Below are 24738 nucleotides of genomic sequence, written 5' to 3'. Positions count from 1 at the left end.
TATTTTCTGTATATATATTTTTACGAATCATTAAAATCAATATACTGAGAAAGTGTCAGAGTATATTTCAGTCGGAGTCACTTAAAACGCCGATTGCTTTTAAGTTTTTGTTGTTCTGCAAGAGGCTTGTGCATGCCTACTCTAACGATGGAATGATTTTTAGGGGAGGGTGAAGACACGAAAACAGCTGATGGACTTGTTTACCTTTTTTGTTTACAATTTTTCAGGCACTTGTTATTATTTTGGTTTATTGTGAGATTTTATTAAATTATTGTCGTTAATTTAATAATTTCCCTATATATTTAGAAACTTTAAAAAGTCGCCGCTCGAATTTGTTACAGATATATATACATATATGTATATAAATATATATATATATTTACATTGGTTTTATGCTTATGGATTCTTATATGGTTTTATGATCTATAGTGCATATCTTATTGTATGATCTGCTGTGTAATTTAAAATATATACATGAATATAAAAATGTCACTACCGTATTTACACACCGTCATTTCCCTGTGGTATGCCTTTGGAGTTCTTGGCAATGAAAGTGTTAACTTGCGCGCCAAAACTATTTTTTTTCTGGTTTGTTTTGATTCTTGTAATTTTTGGTTGCCACTTGGCTTACCCACCAACCTAATTTACCCGCCTAAAATATTGCCATTTGATGAAAAAGAGGAAAATGGTTTAATCGGCATTCTATTTTTGTTCTGTGAGGAGCGTTTTTCGTGAGGACCAAATTAAGTGCTGATTTTTGTGAACAAAGTGATTAGTATCGGTGTGTTAACGTATTTTTCGGAAATATTTTTACTAAACGTAAACTTTCCGAGCGTCCGTGGCTACATCATCATCAATTGCAAGTATAAATCTAGTTATTTAAACCTTAAATAATTTATTTAAATATTCGGTTTAAATATTTTTGAAATGAGTCGGCCTAATGTTAGGAAAAATGGACGCAAGTGCATTATTGCATCCTGCCAGGGGAGTTACAGGGATTCATCACACTCCATTCCAGTTAGATTGTTTTCTTTTCCATCGGATGATAGGAATCTTAAGAAATGGGTTGAATTGTGCCAATTGGATGACACTTTTAACAGACGAACTGCGCGAATTTGTAACAGACATTTTGAAAGTAAATATATTGGGAAAAGTAGGCTTAGAAGCAATGCCGTACCCACTTTAAATTTATGTGACAATTCACTATTGCGTCCGAACAGTACTGTTCCATGTGAACAATTTGAATTTTGTGATGATGGGGCGGAAGAACCAATTGGCACTTATATTAACCCAATAGGAAGAAAAGAGTTTTTAAATAGGGTAGGTAGCCCTTCCAATTTAGAAACTCCCAATTTAGAAAGTTCACCTCAGTTAGAAGATTTTTGTTCAAATTGCCAGAAGAGGGAAGAAAATGAGAGATTTTACAGAAAAAAGAATTATGAGATGTCTCTTGAACTAAAAAAATACAAAGAAAAAATGCAAAAAATGAGAAGGGCTTTTGTTTTAATGAAAAATTCTAGTAGACGCAAGGGTATGAGAAATAGTAGAAAAAGCACCCTAAATTTATTTAATATTATAAATAAATTACCTCATGTTTCTGATGAGGCCAAAACATTATGCAAAATGCTGCTAAAAAAATCGAACTCATATAACAGCGCAGAAAAAGTGATAGCCCAGAATATAAATTTTTATTCTTCGCGAACGTATGAGTACATGAGGGATGTTTTAAAGTTAAAACTTCCTGCCAAAAGTACGTTGTGTCGATGGGCTCTTTTTAAAAATATGACGCCAGGATTTCAACCTGATTTTCTAGAAAACCTCCAGAAAATTGTTGGTGAAATGAGCGAGAAAGGTAAAGAAGCAGTGATCCTTTGTGATGAAATAAAAATCAAAAAAGGACTGCAATATAATACCGCTCTCGATGAAATTCAGGGATTTGAAAATGATGGTGAAAAAAGAACTCGATTTTTAGGGCAGCAAGTATGCGTCTTCATGGCTAGAGGCTTATTTGAAAATTGGAAGTACGTTTTAAGCTATACTGTTTCGGCTAACGGTATTAAGCATGATTGCCTCATGAAAAAAGTTGAAGCGAACATAGAAGTTTCGCAAACGTTGGGGTTAAACGTACGTGCCATAATATGCGATCAAGGCTCAAATAATAGAGCTGCATTTAAGAAATGGGGCGTTAACATAAACAAGCCGAGTTTCAATGTTAACGGTAAAGAAATATTTACAATATTTGATGCCCCACATCTTATAAAATCATTGAGAAACCTTTTAATAAAAAATAATTTAAACACGCCGGATGGAGATGTATCTTGGGATATAATAAGGAAGTTATACCAAATTGAGTCTAGAAACTCAACGAGGCTTTGTCCCAAAGTAACGGCGAAGCATATAAATCCAAACTCATTTGAAAAAATGAAAGTTAAATATGCAACACAAATATTTAGCCACACTGTTTCGGCCGCAATCCGAACAGTGATTGATTCTGGCGGATTTGTGGAATGCCGAAATAGCGCAGAAGCTACGGCAAATTTTATTGAAAAGGTTAATAAGCTCTTTGATTGCCTCAATAGCCATGTTTTGTATGAAAAAAATCCGTACAGGTGTGCACTGCAAAATAATAATAACGTTCACAATTACCTCTTAGAAATGAGGAATTATTTTGCAGAATTTAAATATCCACAAGTAGTACATTGCATTGACGGCATGATGTTAACAATTTCATCAGTACTTGCACTATCTGAAAGTGTGTGGAGCTCCGAAATCTTTTATTTATCAACCGCGAAATTGAATCAAGACCCCTTAGAAAACTTGTTTTATTTAATAAGGGCTCGCGGAGTAACAAATAACAATCCATCGATGTCAGAATTTAATACAATAATGTCAAAAATGCTATCAATGAAAATATTAACTTCGAAATCATTATCTGGTAATTGCGGCCCAGATGAAGATACAATGTTAATTAACGTTATCCAGGACTGCAGCTTAAATAAAACTTGCAAAGAGTTAAAAACCGACGAAGACAATACCGATTTCGAGATGTTCTCAGATGACGAGACGGAAATTGAGCAAGTTTTGGATATTGCAACTGGTGACGAGTTTGATAGCAATGCCTTGCGATATTTTGCAGGCTATATATTGTTTAAAATTCTGGAAAAAAAAGATTGCGGAGTGTGTGCTGATCTATTAAAGAAAAAAATAGAAGCACAAACCTGTACGGAAAATTTTATACTGAATAAAAATTATGACTGCGCTGATAAAACATTAAAACTTAAAGCTCCTTCTGACTACTATTTTTCTTTGATTGAAATACATTATTCTGTTTTTAAGAAAATATTTGAAAAAAAGCCACAGATGAACAGAATAAAGAAAACAATTATTCAATCTTGCATATCCTCCACTGAAAAATCCAGCATATATTCTAATTGGTTTTCGGTTAGCCATCCCTGTTATGAACACAGGATGAAAATGCTTGACGGATTTGTTTTAATATTATTGAGGAAAAACAGCAAATGGCTAACAGAAAAAATGTATTTCAAAGGAAAAGCTGCATCAGCAGCAGGTTCAAAGAAACTAAAAATACTCAAAGAATAATTTTTGGTTTTGTAATTGTCTCATTTTATTATTAGTTTAGGAGTAGGTTATGTTAGGTGGGGAACAAGGAGATAGCCAATTAGTTTTGGTATCTCAAGTCGACTCGAAAGTCTTCATTGAAGACTCCATCGCAATCGCAATGGCCTCCTCGTGGTGTTCCCTGGATACCGACATAAATACATATATATATATATATACATATATAAGTACGTAAATATATATATATATATTTATATATATGTATATATATCTGTAACAAATTCGAGCGGCGACTTTTTAAAGTTTCTAAATATATAGGGAAATTATTAAATTAACGACAATAATTTAATAAAATCTCACAATAAACCAAAATAATAACAAGTGCCTGAAAAATTGTAAACAAAAAAGGTAAACAAGTCCATCAGCTGTTTTCGTGTCTTCACCCTCCCCTAAAAATCATTCCATCGTTAGAGTAGGCATGCACAAGCCTCTTGCAGAACAACAAAAACTTAAAAGCAATCGGCGTTTTAAGTGACTCCGACTGAAATATACTCTGACACTTTCTCAGTATATTGATTTTAATGATTCGTAAAAATATATATACAGAAAATATTTTACTACTAACACTTAATCTTATTCGTAAATAAATTAAAAATGTATGCTGAAATAATAAAAAATATAATATAAAAAATAATATAATTTCTTTCGTCATTTCATCAAATAACGAATACCCGAATTTGGTTAGGGTAGCAAGCCTGAAAAGTAAGAAAAATCAAAATTTTGTGCGCTGGCTTCGAAACGAAATCGCACGCACACATACACCCATGTATGTGAATGTGTGACACGCATACATACGAAGATCAACCGAAGCGCAGGCCAACCTTCTTCATCGCGCTCCGTTTAGAGACTGAGAAACAGAAAAAATTTAATGAGAGAATGAGCGTAAGATGAACGAACGATGAGCGTAAGAGAGCGTAAGAAATCCGCTCTGGGGCCTGCTGGGGCCTGTCGCAAGAAATTTTCGCGTCCATTTTCGTTGTATGAAATGGGTTGTCTATATGCTGTATGGTTAGTGATTCTATATAAGAGCAAACCTCAAGGAATGACAATGGGTATATTTCCTATATGACAATGGGTTTCCAAGAGAGCGCTAAGTTCAAATTCTAAGGTTAATCCAGAGTCTCCCATATGACGACGGGTTCCAAGAGAATCCTTATCAATAACAGATCTTAAGTGTAATAAAAATCATATAAGATGATACAATAGTAATAATAATTATAATAATATTATATAATCAAAACCCCCATGGGTTTCCAGGAGTACCCTATCTAAAACCAAATCCCTAGTATAATCAAAAGTATATGGATAACTCGTGTCTCCAATATAGCAATTGGTTTCCAAGGGACCCTTATTTAGTCCTTGGCACCCCCATGAATAGTACGCTCTGCTGGAAGCCAAACACTTGGAATAAATGTTACAATTTTCGTATTATATTACGTAAAATATACAAATTTAAAATTGCGTAAAAATTAATTCATAATTAAGTAAAAAGGAGCAGTTTGGTAAGCGATTGAAGAGATGCACAAAAAAAATAGTTTAATTGTATAATTGCAGGAACGCCTAGTTATCCCGGATGCCGGTACCGTAGTTGGCACCACCGGCGCGGTTCAACGCCTCCCGGAACAGGCCGATGTCCAGCTCCGTCTCCACGCCCGCCTGCAGCTCCACTGCAAAGTTCTGCAAGAGATTTGAAGGATTAGTAACCGTCCCATCCATTGGACGTGGTGGAGATCAAGTACTCACATTAAGCACGTCCTTGATGAGCGCCTTATCCGTGGACATTTTGGCCCGCTGGATGACGCCCACTTCCTGGCCGATCCACGTCAGGAAGATGAACTTCTTGCGCTTGGACATCTCGTCGCCCATTTGGATGCGAATGTAGCCGAAGGCGCGCTCCGAGTCGCCGAACTGCTGACGGAACTCCTCGAAGCACTGGCCCCTGGCATGGACCACGATCTGGGGGCCGTCGAACTTGAACACCGCCCACTCGGTGTCTGTGAGATCGGAGCGCACGTCCTCGTATGCCTCGCGAATGGAGTCCTTGTCCAGTGAGGTGGCCAATGGCATCTACGGCGTATACAAAAATAGTAATATATTTATTATTTTTTTTTTTTAGGAAGTGATGTCATGGTTTGGCCAAGCGGATCGCCTCCACCTCCGCCTCCGCTCAGGCGTCTCTCAGTCTGGCTTTCGCTTTCGATTTTACTCAATACGATCCGTTCCAATCCAATCAGATTTGATTTATTTCCGTGTCTGAGAAAAACTAAAACCCAAGCACGCCATGCACTCGGCTTCAGGAAATACATAGCAACTATTTGTTCACATTTTAGTGGCCAGAGTGTTTATTTATTGTAATCATAAATGTGGGGATTACGCTGCATTTCTGCTCGAAAATGGTATCAGTTGGGATCGATGCCCTTAATATTTTCTTTGGTTGTACACCGGGAGAAATTGAAGCGTAAATTGGAGCTACTTTTGTTGAAACTTTAAAGGGTAAACCTTCATACACATATGTATAGTATAGCTTAGCCTTATAAAGTATTTATGAGAAATAGAATAGTATTATATATGTATACATATATACATAATATAATATATATTTATTGTATGTATTATATATAAAAAAAGATATTACTTTGCTTAATTTTTTTTTTTATCCAATGCTTTAATGGTTTTATTTTTGATACATAAATATATTTTTAAATAATTTTAAAGTAAACAATAATTAGTTTTAACTTTTTTTGCTTCTAATACTTTAGAGTAATTCGTATTTACTTTATAGAGTACATATTGAGGAGCTGATATTTAAGGTAAAAAATATATTAATATATGTATTACTCTCGAATAAATGGCATGATTTTATCCTCAAGTTCTTAAAGTATTATTATTCCATAATTCCTTTAGAAAATGCATTTAGGCTTTATTTTTGATACAAAATAATATATTTTTAAAGTTAGTAACATTTGTTGCTTCTACCACTTTTGTTGAAACTTTAAAGAGAACGCTAATCTTGGCTAATCTATCTTGGGACGCTAATATGTATATGTATGAGATATAGTTTCAATAATACTGGTTTATTATTCTTCCAAGTATATATTTTTTTTGTGGATTTATTTTTGATAGAAAAAGTGGCTTAAGGTAAAGCCTAAATGCAAAGCTGTTTTAAAAAGAGTTCTTAAAATTCGTACGTGGAAAAGATAATTATTTTTAGTTTGCACTTAAAAACTGGAACAAATAATGCTTACACATTATACAATTAAAGTAAAAGTCAAGGTAATGCCCCATTTAGGAATTGATATTTCTAGATAAGAATTATATAACCAACTATAAAAAATCTCAGATATCATATCCAAACAACAAACTGCTTGAAAGCGATAATGGAAATATTCCACAGTGATATGATAGTGGAGTTTCTGGAGGTTGTCTGATCAGGGTCTGATTCTGGAGGATCGCATCATTTCTCTCGGTGTACGATTGCCGGTTATTGTCTTGCTTTTATTGTCTTAAGCCCCATCAGATCGCTTCATTGAAAGCAATTTACGCGTGACAATTTTCAATCAGACATAAAAGCAGGTCACAGATTGTGATAAGTGACTTTTTTTTTTTGGGGTCTGAACGAATGAGATCGAACCCGGGAAGCGGGATGAAGATGCGGGTATTCTGCTATAGGGTTTCTGTTTTTTTTTTTGTATTTCATTTTAGAGGAAGGAACAATAAATAGATACAGATACCGATACAGATGGAGATCGGACTGAAGCCGGGAGCTAGAGCCAAAAGCTGTGCTTCATAATGCGTTCAATGACCGGACGTTTTTGTGAGAAAAATCAATTAGAAAAGCGCAAAGCGATTTGGAGATTTGAAGATTTGGAGAGGGAAGACGACAAGCGACAAACGGCAAACGGCAACTTGGGCTCGTCTGCCGAAAATATCAAAAAAGCCGGACAATTAAAGCCCAAAAACCCAAAGCCGAACTTTCACAAGAAGAGCTTCTTTTTTTTTTTTATTATTTTCTGTTGTTGTGAGCGAGAAGTTGAGCAGAGCTGGGGCACCCGTTTGTTTTGAATTAATTAGTTGAACCGTTGCAGAAATATTATACATATATTCCAAATAGTAGAATTGGATTAGGAACGAAGGCGGGAATACCCTATGCGATATACCCTATAGAAAGTAGCGCCCTGATACGTGATGGCCTAAAATTAGCAATCCGATAAGAACGATAAGGCCTTTGTGATATCTCTGTGACTAGTGGCTGTGACTGTTGTGGTGACAACACGACAGAAACAGAAACAGAAATTATTAGATGCGACTGCGCCCAGGAGGAGACATTGTCGGCTTTGGGGGGTGTGTTTGTCCGCCGGGGCGGGTCTGATAAGAAACCGCCAAAGCAACAACCTACCCACCCACCCACACATCGAAAACGATTTACGACGGAAATTTCTAATATTTGTGGAGTATCTTGGGCCGGGGATCTGGGGATCTGGATTTGGCCAATTAGTGTCGAGCAAAGTGACTCTTATTTTGTTTTCCAATTTTACAGATCATAAAAAACAATCGGTGTTTTTTTTGTGGGTTAGTCACATCAGATGGGGGTTGGGTATACACACATATATATATATTTGTTCATATTCTCGTGTGTGTGTGTCATCAGGCAACTCCTGGCCTTCCATATATGGTAATGGCGATAGTGGCACTGCCGCACTTCCATAAACGATTGCCGACTATCATGATTCAGGCCCCCCCACCGCCACCGCTACCACCCGCCCAAGGAAATCAATACGGCTCTACGAAGATCATTTCTCTCCGTGTAGATACGGGTTCGCAATCCCCACCCTCCTTGAATGCATATGCCATAACTGAGTAATATGCTTTAGTCAATCGGAACGTAGCCAAGCATGGTGAGTTGGAATGCCTATAAAGATATATACACAGTATACACAGTATATATTGTACATATATACACGTATAACTCATAATAAAATACAAAATAAAAAAAAAAAAGAATAACTGCAAACGAAAACGAAACTGAATACGATCAGCGAATTGCAGGTGCAATGTGTTGTACATCCAACACTTTTGGATGCATCCCCCCACCCCCCAGTAGCGAAAATTATCTCCACCATCAGATCGAAATGAGAGTATTTTGGGATTGTGCTTTGTGCTTTTTATCGCCTTCTGCTTTTTGCATATGCTTCTGCATGTTGACTAATATTTTTAAGATAAGACATCCACAAAGCGCTTCAAACACGAATGAATATAATCGGAAGTCATTGGAGGACCTCCAATGGGGACAATCGGGTGAGTGGGTGACTCACTTGGGGTGGAGACAAAGGAGCAGTTCTTTCGTGACTCATATGAGTGGTGGTGTGTGTGGGAGTGGTGTGGACGACCGCCAAAAATGAAAGAAGGCGTAATGTCGGCAGGTTGTTCCCCTTGGGGTGAAGGAGTTCTTTGTTTCAAGCAATCATAGCTGTAAAGATTAACCTTGCCAGAGCACAGTGCAAGTGGAGTGCCCTCAAGTGGCAGCCAGGAGGGGGAGGGTTGGCTGGAGAGGAGAATCACATGAACCTGCGATCAGCTGAATTCCAACGATAGCTACCTTGCCTCTCACTCTCCCGCTCTCTCCGCTTTGGAGTCTAGCCGTATTTTGACAGCTGGAAATAACCGTAATCTTGGAAAGCTATACGCCGCCGACGGGGACGCAGAAACCGCATCGTTCGCTTATGCACTTGAACTTGATACTTGCCACTTGGTCACATTGCCAGTGTGTAAGTGTGTGCGTGTAAGTGCGTGCGCAGACGCCCCCGCATAGACGGGATAGCCGGCAACATGTTCCGGTTCTTTATATTTTTTTTTTGGAGCCAGAAGTCAGAGTTATTTAAGGGGTTATATACAGTTGTACCGCGCAAAAATATGGATTTTTATCGATTTTTTTTTGACACCATAGAAAATATTTATGAAAAATGTTTTACCGACGTTGTTTAGTAGATGTTTTTGGGTACTTAATTAAATTTTTTCATAAAAAAATATTACATAACCAAAATGTTATAGCCGAATTCCCGGATCGTCTTTTTTCGATGGTGTCTTGCGGTGGACATGATTTCTCGAAAACGGTTCAGCCGAAATCCAAAATTCAAAAAAGTTTAGTTAGTATATTGTATTGTCTAGTCCGTGAACGAGGGATTTTTAAAAATTTTGATTAATAAAAAAATGGCGACGTTTTTAACAAAAAATGTACTTTTTCAAGGTATAAGATTTTCGTTTTTTGTGCTTTAAAAAAGGAGTTTTCAAAAAAATTAAAAATCCCTCGTTCACGGACTAGCTAATATCATAATAAATAAGTGGTCAAAATTTGGTGTTGATCCGATTAGTAGTTTTTTAGTAATCATGTCCACCGCAAAGGTAATTTCCCAAAAAAAAGATTCTGAGATAATCGCGTTTAAAGTTTCAAGTTTGTTCAAGTTTTATATGCAGATAGTGCGCTATAAATAGCTACAGCTTGGGTTCTAATGCTCCGATCGTTATAAATTTTTGTGAGAGTATTCCCAATAGAATATACTTAAACAATATGCATTAAAAAAAAAATCGGTTTTTTCATATATCACAACTGTATATAACCCCTTAAAGCCCAGCACACAGACACACACATACAGATACACACAACTCCATCAGTCGCATATCTCCCTCTCGTCTGTTTTTTTTTTTTTGGATTTTCTTTTCCTTCATTCTCCTGCTCCTGATTCTTGGCGCTCTCCCGGTATCTTCACTCTCTTGGTCTGGCCCCCATCGCATCTTGGGATTAAGGGGGGGTCCACCTCTTTACACGGTGGAAAAATACTAGTGTGATTTAATTTAATTCATAATTTTTATAAATGTTCCCCCAAAAAGATGAAAGGTAATTTAAAATTTAGTTTTTAGTTAAAAAAAATATTGTATTTTATCCTCTACAGTTTCTAAAAATAATTTTTTTTTTTTGTGTTGTGCCAAGAGGAGGATGTGCCCCCTTAATTTCGATTGTCCCTTGACGCATTTATTGCTTTCTGCTGGTATACACACACACCATTCCCACTTTCCTGCCCGCATATCTCCCCGGGGAAGAGTCACCGGGTGTGGGGGACGGACAGGAGGGCAGGAGGGCAGGAGGGATCGTACAAGGAATGGGAGGATCGGCCGGCAATCTGGCCAGGGATTTGACTCACCCTCCTCGGCTTGCTCTCCACTATCTGCTCGACCTCGATGCCGTCCGACATTCTGGATACGCTGGATGGGTTGAAACTGGAAACTGGGGATGCTGGTGCTGAAGCTGATGCTGCTCTTGCCGCTACTGCGGGCCTCAGAATCTCAAAAGTCGAGGGTTCAATGAATCTGTGCGGCACTTGGTGGAGCGGATGGCCCGGCAGTTGGGACGGGGAACCGGCGAACTAATTGAGGCGGCACACAAAATGACAAACGAAAACAAAAATATACACAACGGCGAGCCGAAAAAAAAAATGCACAAGCTCCAGATATATAGATAGATAGATAGAAAGATACTCTGCCGCAGCAGTCCGTTCGAATCAACGGTTCTTCGTGGATTCAGTCAATTCTTCGCAGATGGAGATTCAAAAAGATTGAAGCAGGGTTGTCGTTCTTTGTCAATATTTTGTTTGTTGACGATCTGGCAACGTCTTGCACCGAACAATAAATGGCAACTCTACTTGTGTGCGGGCTATCGATCTTTTATGTTTGGTCGATATGTAATCGAAAAAAGTCCATTCCTGCAAAGCCCGCCCGGAAATTTGAAAGTAATTTTTATTTGAATTTTATAGATGTTTCCGGATTGAATATTTTTATTTTTAAGAAAAGACTCAAATAAAATTTATATTTACAAGTTTTCCCTGCAATGGTCTATTCGTTAACTTTTAGTTATTATAAAAGGCGGAAAGATAAAATATGCGAAAAACCGGTTTAGAAACAAAAATATTTTTTAATTATTTATAGCATGTCTTCTTCTAAAAACGACAAAAATGGTTTATTTTTGTTATTATTTTATTTTTTTACATCTAAGACATTGACAGGTGTACTAGAACTTTTCGATTAGTGTACCAAAAAATGGCTTCAAAGTTTCTATACTATTTATTTATGTTTTTAATACCTTAATATGTACATATTGAAATTTAATTATTAGTGATTAGCGAAAAAATGGTTTAGAATATATATACTTTATAGGGTCGGAGATGTCTCCTTCACTGCGTTCCACACTTTTGGACAAAATTATAATACCCTCTGCAAGGGTATAAAAATATAATGAAAAATTATGGCTTTTAAACACTCACTAATCGCTGAGTCAAATACATAGTTTCCAATATTATCAACTAAATCATAACAGACAAAAATAACATAGACAGGTGAATGGGTAAAAATTAGAGCTATTAGAGTTCTACATTAAAATTGAAAACATCTGTACAAAGACTGGTCTTAATTTTAATGTAATTTAATGATTTAAGCGGGGGAGGTGGAATGCCAACAAATGCGTGGGCTTGGCAACACGTGTTGGCCGACGTGTTGCCGCAATATGCTGCCGCAACAAGTCGTCGTGGTGAGTTTGCGCCAAGTGGCGACGCCCACGCAACATGTTGCCAGGCGGTGGCCGCCCGCGAAGGAGTCGGTCAGATGCCCACGACGCGTTATCCGTATCGGTAGCCGAAAAACCAGGCAGCCCTGAGTCTCGGAGTCCAGTTCGTGTCGTTCGCCGGACAACAAGTCATAATTCGCGGAATCCGTATTCGCATCCTGCGCGCAAGCGTTCTCCTTCTGACATTTGCTTAGTGTGTCCTTTGACGGGTTTATTTTGAATTTTTTCCTGTTTTGGTCATTAAATCGGGGCTGTCATCCGCCGAAAATGATCCGCATACGTGGTTAGTGATAGATAGTCCCGTCAACGGGATGTTCAGTCACGGGGCCAAGGATGCTGCCCAAACGGTCCTGGCAGCCCTCCTTGACTATTACTCGAACGCCCCCAGTGCGGCGGGGCACATAGTATCCTTGTCACCGGGTCCATACAATGGCACGGGGAGTTACTCCAACAGCAGTGACAGTAGTGGCCCGGAGGATGCCACGCTGGAGAGTGATTTGGTTGCGGGCGCTACTGCCACCCCAGGCATGGTCGCTGGTGGAGGTCCTGGCGCCACCTCCTCCACTTCCACCTCGACTTACTCCACATCTTCCGGTATGCCCATTTGGCTGATACCCAGCTACACCCTGATCCTGCTCTTTGCCGTGCTGGGCAACCTCCTGGTCATATCCACTCTGGTGCAAAATCGTCGTATGCGAACCATCACCAATGTTTTCCTCCTGAACCTGGCCATCTCGGACATGTTGCTGGGCGTGCTCTGCATGCCAGTGACGCTGGTGGGGACTCTGCTGCGTAACTTTATCTTTGGGGAGTTCCTGTGCAAGCTCTTTCAATTCTCACAAGGTAAGTTGCTAAAAGGCATAGTTGACCTTTTTATACCTCGGAGAGTACAGGGAAGGTGTATTGTATTTGTGGGAATTATGTAACTGTGGTGAGGGAAGCCATTTCCGATGGAGCAAAACTACAAAAAAGGTTAATATGTTTCTAGAAAAAAATGCAGAAAAAATCAAATACTTTTTAGAGGAGTTGTCGACTTTTTATTATGATTTCCAAATGGTTTAAGGTTTATCTACAAAATGTTGAATGAAGAGTGGTTAGTTTTATTCAAAAGTTTACTTAATTATAATAAGAGTACCGGGTATCTTATCTCATATACCTATAGTCTTATAAAGTCTGAATATCTCATATAAGGTCATATACATCTTTCATCTTCTTTTAGCTTAATTATGCTTTAGCTTAAAATTAAAAAAAATCAGATAATAAATAGCAGTACCAAATCATGAAATCTATACTGCAGATTTTAGATATTAAGATTCGTTTTTTTTTACTAAAATGACAAAAAATCACAACCAAGAAGCCAAGAAGTGTTATACTACCGGGTATTGTACCGTCGAGACCGCAGCGTGGCCCAACTCAACCTGTCCCAAAGGAGGAACGCTTAATATTTGACATCCAAAGTCCTGAACTGCCTTCAATTAGCCGAAATTACAAATACATAAGCACAATTTTGTTGATATCCTGGCTAAATATTCATAGAAGCTTACATATGTGGCTGTATGCGTATGCCTGTGTGTATGTCTGGGTGGGTGTTTGTGATGGCTGACATTAAAATAATTTTTTACGATTATCGTTGCATGTGGATCGTTTTATTGGCCATGTTCTAAGGAGTTCATTTGGGACGTTCGGAGTCTCGAAGGTGAAAGGGGAACCGCACAACTTCAGGTCCCCAAGCAACATAGTCAATAAAGTGCCAAACATTGTCCTGGTTTCATTTTTTATATCCCTACTGGTTACCTTTTACGATTACCCCTTTTTTTCTGTGGATTTCAAGTCTAGTCCTGGACGACTGTCTCCAGTCGTGTCCTGCGATTTAAAGCGAAAAATAATTCCAAGATTGAAATCATAATAATTAGGATTTGTTGAGTTGGCAGTTCGGAGTCGGTCCATTACATAATTTCAAATCAAACACTTGTCGGGACTGGCTGGAACTGGCCAGGACGTGGGGGCTATTAAAAAGACATTTGCCACATCTTTGGGCAAGCAAGCTGGCCCGTTCCGAAAAGGACGAAAAAGGAACTCGAGGCGTCATTTCGGGGGCGCTACAGACAATTAAATGGGATTTGTGCCACCAATGGCATTATGTTCCCATTGTTGTCCTGTTGCTGTTGTGGATGTGGTTGTTCATGTTTATGATGCAGGCGCATTAACGGGCGACGCCCCAAGGACGAAGGATATTTTACTTAGAAGCACAAATTAGAAATTGTGGCCCGTTGCGTAATGCGTAAACTTTGGAGCATTTGTCCTTAATCCAGGACGCGAGTCGCGGGATGTGGGATGCGGAATGCGGCAGGCAGGCAGGCAGGCAGGACTCTGGTCGTCAGGGCTGTCGCTTTCAATTTGTCATCGTTTTCGTTTTCGCTTTCGCTCTTGGCATTGCCAACAGTTGTCCTGTGGGTGTCAGGACATCCACAATGCCAGGACATATCCAATGGCAAAGAAAAACTCTAGAACTCTAGAAAAAGTGAAAAAAAAACTATCGAAATGAAATGCCTGGCATTTTAAAGCCAACACACACAAAAACCGAAGGAATTAAATGTCCATTTGGCGGTGGCAGCGGTAATGCTGGTGGTGGCAAGGGCGTGGCTGTCACAGGACACCTGGGCATTAGGATATGCATAACATGCAACATGCAACAGCCATGTGACAAGGGTTGCGGCAATTAGCGTGACATTTTCCCCCAAAAAGCCTCTACCAGCACCCAACAACAAGGACATTCGACATTAAAAACTTAAACTTATTTGTCGGCAAACGAATAAAAAAGGATAAGCCGGTTAGCCAGGCTCACAAAAAATCCTTACGCAGAGCAGTTGTCAACGGCAATAAAATCCCGAAACACTTGGCCAAAACGGCCGGAAAAAAGGACACGTTTGCCAAGGATATACTCGCTGCCGCTGGAACATGTGTTCGACGTCAGTTTTTAGGGGGCGTTATGTTACATATGTTACGAAAATTCAAAAAAGAAAGTGTCGTTTTCCTATGGGCCCTCTCTCCCCAAATACTGTCCACCTGGCCAGGATATTATGTGGTGGGTGTGTGTCCTTTTGGCCGCTGGCAGGGGCTCTCTGGTAAATAAAAACTGTGAAAGCTGCGTAAACAGTGTAAAATTCTTACATGAACATAGTCCTTGGTCCATGTAGTCCAGGGTCCTTTGGATTCTTAGGATTCATATTCATTTTTGGGGCATTAGAGAAACAGAAACGGAAACTCCCACTACTCTTCTAGGCCAAGAAACTTACTCCACAACTTTTGTCCCTTTTGTTCCGAAAGTAGGGAAAGTTTTGTGCCTTCTGGGATTTGTTAAGCATGAAGTTTTTTAATTAATGCATTGCTCTTAGATCAGAGCTCCTGTATCCTGGCTGCTGGCTCCTAGCTTCTCCTGCCAGGAGTATCCTGCAGTACGTGAAGTGGCCTCAGCTGAAACCACTTGAGAACAATATTAATATCAACCGTGGATGCTTCTCGGCTGGGATCTGCACCAGACATATGAGTTTTTCGGCTTAGGAAAAGTGGCCCATCAGAGCAAACTTGGAGGATATAGCCGCGCCGCGCCACGCCCCCTCCACCAGCCCCTCTGAGCCACTTTCGAGTACTTAATTCGATAAAAAAAAGCCAAGCGTTTTAGCAACTTTGTTTCGCTTTCAACTTTAATAGAATTTTTGGGCAAAACTCTGGTTGCGTTTCGAGCCCAAAATGCCGAAAACTTTGCCATTGGCGCCTCCAAAAATCCCACATTGAAATGAATCATTGAATTTAAATGAGTTTCGTCCTGCACAGCTTAGATTGAATTACAAATAAAATAAAATAAAATGAAGCACCACCCGGGCCGTGTACATCGTTTTCTGCACAATGTGCACAAAAAAAAAATTGCCACGGAAATAAAAGGCATTCCTTCAATTGAAGTGATAGCTAGAGAGTGTCCTTAGTAGATGTCCTTTCTGTCACCTGACGGAGGAGTAACTTTCTCGTCGCTGTCGCCGCCCACATTCACTTGTCAATCACTGGCCTAAAAACTAATTTAAAGACTTTTCTGGCTTTTTTCATGTCGTATTGGCCAAGAGCCGACGAGGATGGCATGGGAATTTCTAATTTGTCCTGGCAATTTCTTACTTTGCTTACTTAGACCCGGTCCTGTGCTAAGGACTTTTGAGCCTATTCTAGTTTAGAGGGTTAGGGGCTTGAGAGACACAAGCTCTCCTTATATCCAGTTGGCTGATACTCATGGAAGATATTGAATTAAAACAAAACTATAAATAGTACCTGCTTTAAGATATACCAAAAATTGACGACTTAACTTTAGTAGAAAAGAGTTGATTATAAGAACTTATAATAGTCTTTAACTTATTTTAAAAAAAGTATTAAAGTTTTGGTATTAGTAGTAGTATTAGTTCTAGAAATCAATCGAAATAACTCTTTGAAATAAACAGCAAAAAATCAATATACTATTTAGGCAGTTTGATTTAAATCAAGAAAATTGTTTAAGAAAGTCTTTAAAATATTAAAGTAAATGTAATCTTAAAAAAAAGCTTAATCTTCTAAATTTGAATACGAAATGTATATATTTAGGGTTATTTTATTAGAGTAATATACATATTACACTTAAATCACCGCCATATGTTACTTCATTAAAGAAACACGCAAGCCTGAACACTTAAAGTTGTAATCCAGAAAGCCCCGTCCCGAAAGTAGAAAGTGGTCACAATGATTATTATTATTATTTTTTTTTTTCTGTTGGGGCTGCCACATCCTGCCCACGGCCATGCCCCTTTTATTTGCGGCAATCAAATTTTATCACCCAACTGACGCTTATAAATTCCGGCCTGTCAGAGTCGCAGAGTCGGATATATTTATGCGGGCGAGTCAGGGACTCGGGGACTGCGTGTCGTATGCGTAATATGCTCAACACGTTTTCCGGACATCCATGCTCCCGTACTGCCGTACTTCGTGAACACGCCCCTTAAGGAGAGGGCGTGTGCACTGCCCGCACTACCAACAAATCAAATTCAATCAGTTTTTGGGCCCCAAAAGAAAAGCAGTCTTAACCGAAATAGAATGCAAACGGATGCCGGCGACGGGAGGTACGGACATCAAATTCAATTTGGGTTCGTCATTTGCCGCTGCCTCTTTATTTGCTGTCAGTTTTGCATTTGCCAATTGAATTAGATTTTTTTTTTTTTATTTTGCAAACACAGCACATGTACTTGTACATATATGTATGTAGAGCCCCTCGGAATATCGTCTTGGTATTCCTCGAAATGATTTAGTTGTCAAGACTTTTCGCGGCAGGCGTCGAATCAATCAAACTGCTTAGCCTTTAAGTTTTCTGATTCGATTCGAGGAGGGGCGCGCCAGAAATCAAGTACAAACATGTCAAAAGGAGGATACCGGGCGATTCCCGGGCTTATGGCGCACAAATGCCAGCATTTCAGCCAAGGTAAACTTTCATATTTTTTCGGGGCTTAGTTCAGCAAACGTGGCAAGTGCACTCCAAGAAACAAGTGGTCTTGTTTCTTTATAAAATGATTCTTAGTCGGGCCATATTGGTTAACTAAAACTAGTGCCATGGTTTAAGGCACGATTTTAATAGAGTTTCATGGGCATTATAGAGCTATTTAATTTGTAAGAAGCCTACCAGTGTGACCACTTATTAACCCTCTTTGTTTTCTTCATAAAATGTTTTAAGCAAGGTCACATCATATTAACAAATAACCCCCCATGTTATACGATTTATATCCTTTTTTTTTACTATGTCATATACACAATACATAAATTCTTGCACTCTGGTTTTCTTTTCGTGTTACGGCATCGAAACAATTGAATTGAAATTCAAATAAAGCCGCAGGATATGCAACACATGCTGCTTTTTATGTCCCAACCGATGCCGCAGAGAGGTGATATGTACAATGTACATATTGAACGGCGGTATTTGTCCGTGTAAAGTGCATTCAAACGACGGGACAGGGAATTGCTTTATGGCACCAGGACGAGGTCCCTGAATAAAGGGTGAAGGGTCGAGGTGTGAGAATTCCGACGCCGTCAAAAAAAAAGTTTAAGGGGATGGCGAGAAAACATGTAAAAGATGGCGAAAGACGTTAGGGGAATAGTTTAATTGCAGTTTGCACAAATTGCATTGCATCCTGTTTGCCAGGACATTTGGATTAGATACTGTCACGCTGCCAGGCTGGCCGCGTGGCACTCTGGTGGAGGCAAAAACTATGGAAAGAGAGCGAAATGGTTTTAATATGCAAATTGCGTAATTAAAATGCAACGAGCACGGGCGAAAGAGCTTTCCAATGAAAGCGATTTAACACGGGATGTGGGTTGACATATTTGCTTTGCTATGTTGAAGGATAATATTAAGAATGATGTGGTTACATGTTGCAAATTATAGGGCCAACATTTTGTCTTCTTTTTAGATTGTTTTAAGCACATTTTTGATAAATGTGTTAGTGACATGGTAACATTTGACTTGATTTCACCAGTGTATCCATATTGCTTCTATTGGGCTTTGTGTTTGGTATTTTGGCAAAGGTTGGGACATTCTTTGAGAGCCAAGATATTCCTTAAGAGAGCCTTTAATATGGAATTTATCTTGCAATTTATTTTATTGAAACTAGTGATGTAATATTTCAATTAACTAGAACAGTGTCTGAAGAATGCTTCGTAATTATACTTAAAGTAGTGTAGAATAACTATTTTTATTACCTCTATAATTAACACTAAGACCAGCTTCGAAATATTTGGTATATAAGGTTTTTCTGTCCCGGTCAGAATCTTTTTCTACTTGGAAAATGAAGAGGAACTAACTTTCTTCTTTTTTCTCTGATTTTAATTTAAAATTTACTTTATTTGAACATATGTTTTTTAGTGTTGCTTAATTACATATTTGAGTTGGTTTGTCATCTTTGTTTTTATGATGGTGTAGTCTTCTTAATGGATACTTTTTTTAAAATGAACTCACTTGAACTTAAACTCACTTTTTTTTAGCTTTTCTTGTTTTATTTTCTTTGTCTTGATTTTTTATTTTTTTTAGTTGTTTTTTTATTTTTGTTTCTAAAACCGTGATATTTTCTTGCTGGAACGTGGAGAGTGGAACTTTCTTCTATTTGGGAATCGCGTCAAAAGAAGATAAAAACAAAAATGACCACCATGGTATGATTATATGCATTTTACTTGAATTCTAAAGTCTATAAACCTAAGATTTGGTACTGAGCTATAAATTTCTTGCAAAAAGATTAAGTTGAAAAATTTTTCAAATCGAAAAATATTATATGACTTATATAGCTGAGATGAAAACGATTGGGTCACCTTTCATATTTTTCAAGGAGCTTGGAACCTTTTTGTTTTTTTTTTGGGTATACGGGCTTTGGAGAAAACAGAGCTAGGCTTAAAAATAGTAACTTCTTACTTCATTTTTAAGACTCAAACCTTGATTTGAGGAAAACGGTAGGAGTTAGAGCGTCCACCCACTCAGCCACGCTGGCTTCTATCTCGTTCTTATTTCTTTGTTAGCTTTTATTTCTTTTTGGTCATCATTTAAACTTTAATTAGCCTAGTAACACTACAAACCACTGGCAGTAACCAGTGTAACCCTTTCACAAAAATTAAAAAGCCTGTTTAAGAATTCTGTTTGTAATGAAATGCTCTTAAATTTAACTAATTTATTTATTTTTTTTGTATTATTTTATAGCCGCTTCGGTGGCTGTGTCCTCGTGGACTTTGGTGGCCATATCTTGTGAACGTTACTATGCCATCTGTCATCCATTGAGATCCCGTTCCTGGCAGACCATAAGCCACGCCTACAAGATCATCGGGGTCATCTGGTTGGGCGGCATATTCTGCATGAGTCCAATTGCGGTTTTCAGTCAATTGATACCTACCAGTAGGCCAGGTGAGTTCCTTGTACTGACCGCGTCCCCGTTCCATTTTGAAACTGCCGTGATCCTGCAGGATACTGCAAGTGTCGCGAAACTTGGCCCGACCAGGGCTACGAGCGTTTCTACAACATCCTGCTGGACTTCCTGCTACTCGTCCTGCCCCTCCTGATCCTTTGCGTCGCGTACATCCTTATTACGCGCACTTTGTACGTCGGCATGGCCAAGGACAGCAGCCGGATGCTGCAGCAACAGGCCACCGGAACCGTCACATCCGCAGGATCCGGCGCGGGAGCAGGCGCCAGCGGAGGCTTGTCAGCTCCTGGCCCAAGTGGCAGCAGCAACTGCATCCTGGTCCTGACCAGCTCTGGCGGAGTGTACAACGGTAAGTTTATTAACTTGCCAAAAATGTTGTTTTAATTCTTTTGTGGCAAGTACGCTTTAAACCAGAAGATAGTCTTTTTTATTAAAAGGAGTGTGATTTACATAAATATTATTAGTTGTAAAAATGATACTATACGGGTTTTAAGGACATAAACAATCTTTTCTTAGAGAGCTAAGACAAAAAATTGAGTAAAAATCTTATCGAGATAATAGTTTCCTATTGTCATAAAAAAGTCGTATAAATTTTACAATATTTTCAATATTGATTAGAACCAAAGTTGCGGGTGTGGCGGTTAAATAATTTACTTTCTCATGTTTTTTACTCAAAATAGAATCCGTAGAACTTAAATGATTACATTTAAATTATTTTTATTTTTATTTTATAAATTATTTAACCGCCACCCCCGCAACTTTGGTTTTAATTCCCTCTTAACAACTTTACAAAGTATTCAAATAAATATAGCTTTTTCCTTTGAAAATCATTTTAAAAACGAAGTCATGTAACTTTTTATGCTTTGTTTTCGTTTGTTTTTATAATCCTTTTTTAATCCAGAGAACAGCAACAACAATAACGCTGGTGCAGCAGCAACAACAACGACCACAGCAACGACAACAACAACGACAACTTTGGCAACAAGACCTGGTAACTCAAATATGGTAACAACCTCGGCCACTGTGACTTTGGCTAAGACCTCGTCGCCCAGCATTCGGGTTCATGATGCTGCTTTACGCAGGTAATTAATAAAGTCATAAAAAATAGAAAAATTTGGTTTTTCTAAAAGGGACTGGTTATATCGAGCCCTATTAGAGAAAATAACGTAAGCGCCAAAAAATACGGTTGGTAATTATGTACCTATACATTTGCATAAAAAAATGTTTTCTGAAGAATGGCAAATAGGGCTCGATATGTCTTGTACAATAATATTATTTGGACGACTGTTTATTACAACTGTTAAGACTGTTGTTTAAACTTGTTTTAAAGAAAATTTGTCAATTGTTAAAAGAAATTTTTGTTGCATAAGATTCCCTTGGTATTGATTTTAGTACCAGGTTAGATATTGATGTACAGAGTTTATTATAATTTTACATTTCGATGGCTCTTTTCGCATTATCCATATGGCCGCTTGTCCGCTCTTGGAGGCAAATTAATTGAGTAGTTTTCCATCCATAGGTTTACTTTTTGTAACCAGATAGGAAATTAAAATATGTTCTTAAAATATTTATATAAATATTATTTTATACCCATTATTCGTTGGTCTGCAGTTTTGTAATAAAATTATATATGTAGATGTGTACAAAGTCCCAATAAATTCATGTACATAAATGCATATTTTCACTTGTCTTCTGCCCTTTGTAAGCAGCATTCAACCAGTTTCTGAGCCAAGACTTTATTTTTACCAATATAAAGACTCTTTGAAGAGAAACTAATAATAAATATTCACTCAGGAACACCCAAAGCTCAGTAAAGTAATAAAGTGGTAGTTTCTTTTATATTTCTGAAAAAAACCATGCTCCCTTATCCTTTTATTTTTTCACAATACCTCCCTGATTTGTTTGCAGATCCAACGAAGCCAAGACCCTGGAGAGCAAGAAGCGAGTGGTAAAGATGCTGTTCGTCCTGGTGCTGGAGTTCTTCATCTGCTGGACACCGCTCTATGTGATCAACACGCTGACGATGCTGGTTGGACCGGTGGTGTACGAGTATGTGGACTACACGGCCATTAGCTTCCTCCAGCTGCTGGCCTACTCGTCGTCCTGTTGCAATCCGATAACATACTGTTTCATGAACGCCAGCTTCCGGCGGGCCTTTGTCGATACCTTTAAGGGATTGCCGTGGATGCCGGCTGGTGCTGGCGGAGCTGGAGGAGCAGGCGGTGCAGCGGGATTTGCCGGAGCTGGCGGCCTGTCCACAGCCAGTCAGGCTGGCGCCTACAATCCCAGTCCCAATCCGAATATGAATGTGAATGCGAATCCCAATCCCGGCCAAGCCATGGGAATGGGAACCTGGAGGAGTCGCTCACGGAACGAGGTCCTCAACTCGGTGGTCCACTCGAACACCACCTCCGCCGCCGTGGAAAGTCCCCAGCTCTAAGTTGGCGTCCCACCCACACCAAGGCGATTGGTGTAAATATGTATATTATACCGTTAGAACTCGTATGTGTGCGTGGTGTTTTTTTTTTCGAATCGAATCGAACCGAATCGAGTATTTTTTTTTATCTACTCGTAATTGTATTTAATCGTAATCGTAATCAAACTCTATTGGTGTTTCAATTGAACTTCCTAAGGTTGCAGCTAAAATAAAAACAGTCTAACTCAAAAGTGTGTGATGAGAATGATTTGGATTTGGGTGGGAGTGAGCTATTAAATTAATAAAAGGTAAGGATACTACAAAGGATACTACAAGCATTCAGTTACTAGAGAGAGAGATACGTTTTCTACATTATAATCTATGTATATATGTATGTATTTGAGGATCATCAAATGTTGGATGAAAAACTATTATAATATTCAGACACCCGAATGATTTAAAAAGGATTCCCTTCGTATTCCTTAGAACTTGAACATGATTAATTTTAAAAATAAACTTTATAATCCTTTTTGTATTTTCATATAGGGACCTAGAATGTATTTCTATTATTACACATTTTATTTAAAATGTATCTTAACAACCACAATAGTGCACACTTTGTCAAGAGTTTTCTGTTAAATTCTGTTAATTATGAAGATTTATTTTCATATGCTTTTTGAAAACTAGAAGCCAGCTTAGCAGAGCCAAAGTATGCTTTTTCCACTGCTTTGGTTTAGTGGGTCAGTGTATCGAGTGCTGAGCTCTGAGCACTGAGAGTGCTGTGGTCCTTTCATTACTGTCCTGCATTTACAATTTAAGGACCCCAAGTGAGCATTTTAATTGCAAGTTCACAGCAGCATCAAAAGGCGACGCGTTAAGTCGAGCACAAGCGGCTTATGCCTGGACGAGGGTCTCCGGAACCCCAGAGTCCGTCGTAGTCCTGCATCCTTGCCGTCCCACCATCCTCGACCTTAGTCCTTTGCCCTGCATTCGGCTCAACCCAAACCAACTCGAGTTGACTTGCCTCGAACTCATCTCATCTAGACCGGGTACGAGTGCGGGTTGGGGTACGGGTCGGGTTCGGTTCGTCGCCTTCAGAAGGATCTCCGGCCAGGACACTCCGAGTACACACAGTGTCGACAATTAAGCCCCAAAGCCGCCACGCCTCCCAGGACGAGAGAGATGATTATTTTAAAGTGCCCAGTCCTGGCCTGCAACCCTTTCTGTTTGTTCAGCTGTTTGTCGCCGGTTATGTCCTTCGGGGCTGGGTCCTTGCCGCTCCTCCCGGCAATCAACAAGTGCTATGTATTTACTAGCTATCCCATTATTTTTTGTTACCAAGCGATAAAGTGAACAGGGAAGAGTCATTTTTTGTATGTTGGAGTTCTTATACTCTTGTTTTTCATTGGAAGTAGAGGGAAAGTAAAAAATATTCGGGGCCCGTGAATCTGTTCCCAGATTATACGCCGGAACATTTTTTCAAAGAAAGAAAATGCTTAAAACAATGTCTTTAATTTGTAAACAAATAAAAAGCAAAGGTGTATAAACAATACTTAAGTATAAGTATTATTAAGTATAAGTATTGCTAATAATATTAAGTAGCAATGCATGAACCGTAAGTATCAAAGTGTCACTGGTAGGGTCACAAGTAAGGTATTACCAAAAAAATATTAAGGTATGTCGAAAACCTACAAGGCTACTTCTTATTTAAATGTATCCGTTTGAATTTATAGTTCGTTTGTAGTTTGGAAATGGTTTTTATTATTTACAATTCTCTTACAAGAAAGATACACGAAAATCTTAAATATATTAAAAAGTACTTATCAACGCATTGCACGCTGACCTGCTATGTGACCCATCCTTAAGTGCGATAAGCGCACCACTTATATATTTTGTTTAGGCTGCAGGGGATCGGTTTTAGACCTTGCTGTTTATCTCGCATCCCCATGGGTCCGATCCCTAAAAACTCTATCTTTGGAATTTTTATCCAAAATCGTGTTCAATGCTTGAACACACTGCATTTTAAAATTTTGGAAATCTTGAAAAATAATCAAAGATGTTTAAAAGTATTTAAGATATTAAAAATAAAACTAAGAATTTGCGCC

General features: G+C 38.7%; 2 protein-coding genes and 1 long non-coding RNA gene across 4 annotated transcripts; 2 read left to right on the top strand and 1 right to left on the bottom strand.

Annotated features, from left to right (window-relative positions):
* Positions 1-5000: 5000 nt before the first annotated feature.
* On the top strand, positions 5001-5968 carry LOC138927763 (uncharacterized). 2 transcript variants are annotated; one of them, XR_011444261.1, is made up of 3 exons: positions 5001-5141; positions 5194-5687; positions 5756-5968. It is a non-coding gene; the product is annotated as an uncharacterized lncRNA (long non-coding RNA). The 2 variants fall into 2 exon arrangements; XR_011444260.1 differs by having other exon boundaries at positions 5194-5692.
* On the bottom strand, positions 5048-11236 carry LOC108127201 (coactosin-like protein). Its single transcript, XM_017244116.3, has 3 exons — positions 10836-11236; positions 5383-5706; positions 5048-5316 (listed from the first exon to the last, which is right to left on the bottom strand). The coding sequence occupies exons 1-3, from the start codon at positions 10884-10886 to the stop codon at positions 5200-5202; spliced, it is 492 nt and encodes a 163-aa protein (XP_017099605.1). The 5' UTR covers positions 10887-11236; the 3' UTR covers positions 5048-5199.
* A 1065-nt stretch (positions 11237-12301) lies between these two features.
* Positions 12302-22849, top strand: CCKLR-17D3 (Cholecystokinin-like receptor at 17D3). Its single transcript, XM_017244004.2, has 5 exons — positions 12302-13093; positions 19998-20198; positions 20258-20566; positions 21119-21299; positions 22126-22849. The coding sequence occupies exons 1-5, from the start codon at positions 12562-12564 to the stop codon at positions 22655-22657; spliced, it is 1755 nt and encodes a 584-aa protein (XP_017099493.2). The 5' UTR covers positions 12302-12561; the 3' UTR covers positions 22658-22849.
* Positions 22850-24738: the final 1889 nt, after the last annotated feature.

The sequence above is a fragment of the Drosophila bipectinata genome, chromosome XR, assembly GCF_030179905.1.
Source record: "Drosophila bipectinata strain 14024-0381.07 chromosome XR, DbipHiC1v2, whole genome shotgun sequence".
Taxonomy (NCBI): Eukaryota; Metazoa; Arthropoda; class Insecta; order Diptera; family Drosophilidae; genus Drosophila; species Drosophila bipectinata.
This window is presented reverse-complemented; position numbering and strand designations above follow the sequence as displayed.